General features: G+C 41.8%; 1 protein-coding gene across 2 annotated transcripts; it reads left to right on the forward strand.

Annotated features, from left to right (window-relative positions):
• Positions 1-2,454: 2,454 nt before the first annotated feature.
• LOC124256774 (BTB and MATH domain-containing protein 38-like) lies at positions 2,455-3,179 on the forward strand. 2 transcript variants are annotated; one of them, XR_006893088.1, is made up of 2 exons: positions 2,455-3,084; positions 3,126-3,179. XR_006893088.1 is itself a non-coding variant. In XM_046690738.1 (2 exons), the coding sequence occupies exons 1-2, from the start codon at positions 2,470-2,472 to the stop codon at positions 3,016-3,018; spliced, it is 507 nt and encodes a 168-aa protein (XP_046546694.1). In that variant the 5' UTR covers positions 2,455-2,469; the 3' UTR covers positions 3,019-3,179. The 2 variants fall into 2 exon arrangements, 1 of the variants encoding a protein (XP_046546694.1); XM_046690738.1 differs by having other exon boundaries at positions 2,455-2,546; positions 2,589-3,179.
• The last annotated feature ends 5,828 nt before the right edge of the window (positions 3,180-9,007 follow it).

Raw genomic sequence — 9,007 nt, forward strand, 5'->3', positions numbered from 1 at the left:
GACGTACGTGACACCCTTACAGTCACTGTGGCACCTAGACGTACGTGACATCCTTACAGCCAGTGTGGCACCTAAACGTACGTGACACCCTTACAGTCAGTGTAGCACCTAGACGTACGTGACACCCTTACAGTCAATGTGGCAGCTAGACGTACGTGACACCCTTACAGTCAGTGTGGCACCCAGACGTATGTGACACCCTTACAGCCAGTGTGGCACCTGGACGTACCTGACACCCTTACAGTCAGTGTGGCACCTAGACGTACCTGACACCCTTACAGTCAGTGTAGCACCTAGACGTACGTGACACCCTTACAGTCAGTGTGGCACCTAGATGTACGTGGCACCCTTACAGCCAGTGTGGCACCTGGACGTACGTGACACCCTTACAGTCAGTGTGGCACCTAGAGGAACATGACACCCTTACACTCAATGTGGCACCCTGGACGTATGTGACACCCTTACAGTCAGTGTGACACGCCTAGACGTAGGTGACACCCTTACAGTCAGTGTGGCAGCTAGACGTGACACTGACACCCCTTACAATCAGTGTAGCACCCTAGACGTACGTGACACCCTTACAGCCATTCTGGCAGCTAGACGTACGTGACACCCTTACAGTCAGTGTGGCACCTGGACGTACGTGACACACTTACAGTCAGTGTAGCGGGGTTGGGGATGTTGGCATTTCAACTGAAGATTATGTTAATGAAGATTCTATGTCCACTTCTTTGAGTTTCTGGGCTACTTACAGAACAGTTGCGTCCCAATACACGAAAAATGGCACATTCATCATATTGCGTTGAGAAACAAAATGGCGGACGTGTAAGATAGTCATCATGTCATCATGGTGTCATCCAACAGATGACATCCTTACCTTGTCAGTGTAGCAGGGGCGTGGAGTGATCCCACAGATGACATCCTTACCTTGTCAGTGTAGCAGGGCGCGGGGTGAGCCCACAGATGACATCCTTACCTTGTCAGTGTAGCAGGGCATATGGTCAGCCCACAGATGACATCCTTACCTTGTCAGTGTGTAGGCATGCCCCTAGAGTCACATCACAGCTGACATCCTTTCCTTGTCAGTGTAGCAGGGCATGGAGTCATCGCACAGATGACATCCTTACCGCACTCTCTTTGTACGTAATGATCACCTTTAAGCTGTAGAGTTCTTCAGATACTATAGCAAGACTATTACATGACGTATTTAAAACTAGTATCCCAACCTTAAATAGTTCTCACTATTCTTATGCAAAACAGATAAATAAGTCTTACATAAGAGTTTATAAATGAATTCTAAACAAATGGTTTCTTTTTAAACACAAATAATTGACTTAGAGCATGTGGTGTTGATTAGAATCAATGTGGAGCAAACATTAGAATATTCTTCCCTTTTAATAGAAAATATGAACTGAAAAATTTCACCTTATTAATATTACTAGTATTTTCAAAACAAAATGGTCCACACACATTAAAAGTAAATATAATGTTCAAGCCCATTTCTTGTGTCGTGCGTTGTAATTGTTAAATATTAATATAAGAAGTGCGGAGTCTGGAGCGTACCTGTAACCAGTTTCTTATATTGGTTTGGTTTGGTTGGGTATGTTTGTTTAACACCGCAAAACAGCAATATTCCAGCTATATGGCGGCGGTCTTTTAATCATCGAGTCTGGACCAGAGAACCCAGTAATCAACAACATGAACATCGATCTACACAACGGGATACGATGACATGTGTCAACCAAGTCAGTGAGCCTGACCAACCGATCATGTTGGTCGCCTCTTACGCCAATATTGGTTGCTGAAGTCCAGTTCTATTCCGGATCTTCACGTGTCCTGTTTCTAATAACTCACCTTAGTAATCCAGACGTTGTGAAAGAATGGATGCGACACATTGTGACTGTAGACAACTGTTTCAACTAGCTCTACTGTAGGAGGACTGTTTTTACTGGCTCTACTGTAGGAGGACTGTTTTTACTGGCGCTATTGTAGGAGGACTGTTTTAACTGGAGATCTGTTTTAACTGGCTCTACTGTAGGAGAACTGTTTTAACTGGCTCTACTGTAGGAGAACTGTTTTAACTGGCTCTACTGTAGGAGAACTTTTTTATCTGTCTCTACTGTAGGAGAACTGTTTCAACTGGCTCTACTGTAGAACTGTTTCAACTGGCTCTGCTATATAACTGTCTGAACTACAGAGAAATGTACCGGAGGCAAATGCCTTGTAGACAATAACAGACAGATTCAAACACAGTATCACTTGACATAATGGCTCTGAATTTCACAATTTAATTACTTTCTTTTCTGATTTTCAAAAATCTGACCACAAAACCACTGTAGACGTTATACTAACTATCAGCAAGAAGAAGAAGCTGTGTTTTAACCAACCCAGTATCGAGGACATGTACCATACGGAGTTACGTATATTGCGATCAGTTGTCAGAAATAATTTTATTAAAAAAACTATGATATGGCTCATTTATTGATCTTCTGTTTTTGCAGTTCATCTGTGTTTGACGAACCGTCTGGCAAGACTGATGTTGCTCTGGTTGTGGAAGGAAGACGTCTTCACGTCAGCAAAATGGTGCTTGCAGCAGCGTCGGATGTTTTTGACAAGATGTTCAATGGGAATTTTAAAGAACAACAGAAACCAGAAGTCCCTCTCCCAGGAAAAAGGTATGCTGACATTGTGGACATGCTTCTGTGTATTTACCCATCAGAACTACGGCCTGTCACCAAGGCAACAGTGGACAAGATGCTGGAACTAGCTGACGAGTACCAGATTGAGAGTCTAAAGCGGAAGTGTGAAGATTTTATGCTCTCGATCTGTGGAAATGACAAAACGCCGAAAGGAGATGTTACACATGCTTTATATCTGGCTGATAAGTACAGCCTGCCTAACCTCCTGGAAGTAACTATACACATTGTGAAAAAATATCGGTTTAGAGATTCAAGGGATATAGACTATGACTTGGATGGATATAGAACCGTGGGCTGGAGCAGGAACAAGACTTCGTGAACCTTGGGAATGAAACAAAGCTGAAACTTATGGCAGAAATGATTGTCTATTTAGACAAAAAATCAGCGTCGCTAATGTTTTTACCATTTTTGAGTAGATCTGTATATCGATGTATCAGTATATAATGTTTAACATCGACTCAAAACTGAAAAGATACTCTCTATTACGATGTGGATGCTTCATGTTCGTTCAGAGCTTGATACTCACACACATAATTGGTTTTAATGCAAACAGTTCACAGCAAGTCAACGTCCCTCGCTGATGGTATGCTTCAGTCAGAAATGACGGTCCACCTCACCGTCCGACTCTCCGTCCACCTCACCGTCCACCTCACCGTCTGTCTCCGTCCTCACCGTCCACCTCACGTCCACCACCTCTATGTCTCGTCCACCTCACCGTCCACCTCTCCGTCCACCTCTCCGTCCACCTCACCTCCGTCCACCTCCGTCCACCTCACCGTCCACCTCACCGATTGACCGGTCCACCTCACCTCCACCGCTCCGTCCACCTCACCGTCCACCTCAGCGTCTGTCCACCTCTCCGTCCACCTCACCGTCCACCTCACCGTCTGTCTATGTCTACGTCCACCTCACTGTCCACGTCCTCCAGAAAGCAAGTTGCTACTCATTGTATTGTCATTCGAAGCACACTGTCATCTCTTCAGAAACACTATCTACAGAAAGCAAGAACTCATGACTTGCCGTCCACCTGATATGAAGAATCAAAGTCGGTTGTTACATCTAGGGAACCGATAAAAACTGTCACTTTGTAGCTAAGGCTATATTTCTTAGTTCAAACCCATAAGTATGCAAACGTTTGAAGGAGCACAACATCCGGCATGGCTAAATGCCCAACTGTTCCACATCACCATCCATGTCACCGCCCACGCTCACGTCACGGTTCACGTCGCCGCCCACCTCACCGTCACGTCGCTGCCCACCTCACCGTCACCGTCCACGTCGTCGTCCACATCCAGTTCCACCATCACTCTCCACGTTGCTGTCAACTGCACCGTCCACATCACCCTTCATGACACCGTCCACGCCACCGTCTTATTGTGTTTCCACGTCAACGTCCACGTCGCTTTCCACTTCAGTATCCACCTCACCGTCCATCATGCTGTAGCTTGGTGTAGACAGCATCTGACATTCTCAAGACAAAACTTGGACGGTAACCGTTTACAGTCCAGGTGTCATCTCGTCCTTATAAAACAGTCCCTGTTGTAATTTTATTGCCATCAAGAAATATTATGTATGCAACGACGACTGAGCCGAAACTGCATACAAAATCGTGCTTTGTGTGCATTGACAATGTACACCATTCTGTTGTAATCCTGAATGATCAGATGAAATTAATTTCATTCCCCGCCTAACCAAATCTTTCCTACCGTTATCTGAACAATCTCACCTCGAGGTTCTCTCAATTTATTGATATAGCTTACCGTATTTACCCAGATTATCATGAAATTCAAGCTGCTTTTGAAGTTTTAAAATGTTTACCATATTTACCTATATAAATGCCACATTCCTAATCAGTCTGCGCGACTTGCCGTCCAACCCCACAAACGGATAACAATTAAGACAGATAAACATCCTCACCGTACTCGCACAAGTAAGCACTACAAGCTTGTCACATAATACATCATCATGTACGCTTTGCTTTGTATCTGTAGCAGTATCTTGTTGTTTTACCGAATCTTTACGGTAGTTCAGGACAATTCTTAGACAGTGTAAATATTACCCACCCTGAATAATGCTGGGGAACCGTGTAGGAAAGCAAAGTGTAACAAACAGTGACTGTTTATTTTTACGCCATGCCGATTTTAGCAATATCACAGCAGGGGACACTAGAAATGGGCTTCACACATTTTACCCATGTCGAGGGAATCGAACCGGGATTCTCGCAATCAAATCATCGCATCCTCTTTTTCATTGTTCACATACAACAATCACATTTTATTGATATAGCCTACCGTATTTACCCAGATTATCATGAAATTGCAAGCCGCCTTTAGCAATATTCCAGCAATAGTAATGCAACACTGCAATATTTTATAATGGCCAGAAACAAGTTTCAAGTATACTCTGTGACAATCCAGTTGTCACGCTGTACTTGGCGATATGGCTGAAATGTGACATTACATTTTAACTCACTCACTCAATTATTCCTTGCGTTTTCTATTTATTGCCTTGATTCAAATGTTATTCCACCTACTGTTAATATCTGTACGTGTTAATCCAGTACATCTTGAAGTACACACTCTTAGTACCATCTTAACATAGAGTATCCAATTTTCCATCTTTATACTGTACTTGGTTTAGTTGAATTGATAATATATTCTATATTTTGTTGTTGTTGTTGTAGTTAATGATGATGATGTTGTTGTTGTTGTTGTTTCCGTCATGATAGTCTGTTAATAAAACATTTTTAGACGAACTGTATACACATGATTTCAAGCCAACTGTCAAATGTTATACCAAAGTGTTCATATTAACGAGGTCTGACTGTACTCGATTGGTTGTTTTTGGTTTTTAACGGCCTCAACAATATTCAAGCTATATGACGGTGGTCTGTATATAATCGAGTCTGGACCAGACAATCCAGTGATCAATCCATGCCCATTGATCTACGCAGTTTGGATACGACCACATGTGTCAATTAAGTCAGAGAGTCTGACCACCCGATCCCGTTAGTCGACTGAGAATGAGTGGGCGAACTATTAACAATATATTTGATGTGGGTGAGTGAGTTACATTTTACAATCACATCGGCAATATTTCAGCCATATCGTGACTAAAATAAGTTTCAAATTGACCAATAATACATGTAAATTATAACAAAACTGTCAACGAAGAACAGTAAAACCAAATAGAATATCACAGTATTGATAATAAAACTAAATCTGGACTTCAAATAAGGACAAGACAGTATAAAAATGGGCTATAGATCGTCAATTACCAAAGGTAGATCACCATACCAGGGTATTGGATGTAAGATACAGTCATGACAATAACATAACCCAGTAGAGAAATGAATACTATTCCTTGAAAATATAATACACAAAACAATGTAGGGATTGGGATAGAGAACTTTGACAATGGGCCATTTTTAGGATTATTAGCTATTTTCTGATTTTAGAATGGGCCACTGCCCTTGTATCAATAGTAAACATCAAACTTTTAATGGTCCATTTTTTATTCTAATGTGCAAAATGGCCCAAGACCTCTGCCTTCCCCAATCCCAGCAATGTCAGGGTCCTGTTCCCCCAACACGAACCACTCTTGTATTCTTGAGATGACTGGATATCTTTGTATGTGCACACTGTGTTCATACATAGAATCGTCATTACCGATATGTTGGTCACGTGTTCTCCTGCCGAACATGATATGTGTGATCGCGTTGCACCTGACACCGATGTCAATAACTTTGACCAATATACAACAAGCGTCATTTGATCATTATCTTTCAGTTTTCCCTGTGTTTAGCTACTCCAAACAAAACGTCTCTCTATAAAAGCGAGTGAGTATGATTAAACGCCGCCTTCAGCAATATTGCAGCAACATCACGGCGGGGGACACCAGACATGGGCTTCACACATTGTACCCATGTGGGGAATCGAACCCGGGCCTTGGGCGTGATGAGACAACACTTTAACCACTAGGCTACCCAACCGTCTACATATAAAGCATAAGTCTAGATGAATAAAACAAGCGTAACTCCTTCATAAGAAATAAATGCTAGTATTCAGTAGACTACGTGATATCAAATTTAACATAATGCATGAACCAATCTATTCAACAGCCAATGACTGGGAAGCTCTATTATCACATCGTAGGCACATGAACTTCACAAATAAATGTGAGCACAAATAGAAGCAAATATTCAAGAAACTTATTTACAATTGCATCACAGGCACACATCATGCATCTTGCTTATCTGTATTTATCATGTGAGTGGGTTCACGGCGCTATCCAAAAGCAACTCCATGTCCTTGCTGGACAATGAAAGAAGAACACGTGGCGCAAGAGTAATGGTAAGTTTTCCCTCGCATTTTCATTATTTTGCAAGTAGATCAGGTTTTGCCATTTGGCAGACGGGTCTAGAAATTTACAGATCTTTCTGTAATAGCTTGACACCTCTCTATTTATTGCAGCTGAGCGTTAAGCGAGGGCACCCGTCTGTGTGTCGAAGCAGGGAGACTATATAAAATGTTGTAGATGATCCCTGGTCGAAGCAAGATCGTGGAAAATGATCGTTTCAACTCGAAATCTGCAGACACGCCGTTTTTCGCTGTCAATGCTTAGATAGAGTTATTTTAGGTCTTCCTTCACAGTTTAGGCTTTCATGCGTCAGTAACGCTTTAATTCTACCATGACATTTAAGTATGTTCGTTTCTGATTGGCTGTTACTAAAAATGTAGAAGTGAAACATTTTCAATATCCACTTCTAGAGCCAGTTCACCGAATATTTTGCACGCGTTAACCCTTACAAAAGTAAATAAACATGTCAAACTGTTACGTTTGACCTCGGCGATTTCTTTGATGTGTTTGGATCGGACATGGAGGAAAACATTGACCCAGCCTGGTTCCAACATGAAAAGACTGAACAATCACCCAAAGTCACTCTAAGTACCGAAGGTATGAGTATGTAAACGTCATTATGTCCAGTTTCTTAGCGTCGTAGTCTAGGCCTGTCATAACACTACGCAAGGGTAATGAGTGCATATTTAAAACGCCTGACTTCTTTGAGTGGCATTTTAAAAGTTGGAAGTCAGATAGAACAAGTAAACCCACTATCAAAAGCTATACTCGGGACCTCATGCAAAAACGATGGGACACTCAAGTAGGAATAAATAAACTGTATAAATGGAAACCAACAATTGGTTAAACCTACTTGGGTTGTCAGTCAAGACGTGATGAGGTAATTTTACGACGATGTCGTATTGGCCACAGTCGGTTTACTCATGACTATCTGCTGAAAACGGATGGGGATGGACCCCCCATGTGTGTCTTTTGCGATGAGGTTTTCACCATTAGGCATATTCTGCTTGAATGCGTGGACTCATCGCCTGCAAGGGACTCACATTATGATGCAAGAAACCTGAAGGATCTGTTCTCTCGCGTGAGCGCTCATCTGATAGTGAACTACCTGAGGGAAGTTGATCTGTATCATAAATTGTAACTGTGAAATGTAACAACCATAAATTGTAACTATGTAATGTGACTATCATAAATCGTAACTGTGAAATGTCACTAACAAATTGCCTGCCTTTAAATTTGATGCTATGACTTTCTTTGCTTTTAAATGACAATGTAATCAATATATGTCCTTGAAATAAAACTCATTCCGAGTATGAATGAATGAATGAATGAATGAATGAATGAATGAATGAATGAATGTTCTTTATTTCCACCAATGGTTTGATGAGTTATACATCCAGTTATGTATATATTTTTAGAGCATAACACACATTTGTGACAAAATAGAAAGTTCAATAATATTTGAAAAATTCAACAGAACATAAAAAATCATAGCTCTTGGCAACAGATGATCACTGGGCAATATGTACAAAGCATTGCATGGTATTCTTATAAATACAGAATGCTGGCCAGGTTCCATGCACTGATGCGTTTTGCAATAATGCTCATGAACCTAGCCCAGCTATCGTGAGTCATGTCCTGCACAACCGGAGTAATGGAACCAAGGTATGTGAGGATTTTAACCTCGTCTTCAGCATCTTCGAGTCTCATATACGTGTCAAGAGACACGTTATCAAACAGATGCTCGCTCAGTGCGTTCCTGTTTTCTACCAGCTTGTCACAGTATAGGAGTTGATGTTTTACAATGTCCTCACTTTCAGTCTCGCATATAAGACACAGTCCAAGTGTGACGGGCAGTATACCCAACTTTATCAGAGCATAGACAGGAGGGGTGGCCATGTTATACCAGAAACACAGGTTCCATAGACGATGATGAGAGAGGCGCGTAT

Source organism: Haliotis rubra, unplaced genomic scaffold, assembly GCF_003918875.1.
Source record: "Haliotis rubra isolate DU_JTF1 unplaced genomic scaffold, ASM391887v1 Scf639, whole genome shotgun sequence".
NCBI classification, from domain to species: Eukaryota; Metazoa; Mollusca; class Gastropoda; order Lepetellida; family Haliotidae; genus Haliotis; species Haliotis rubra.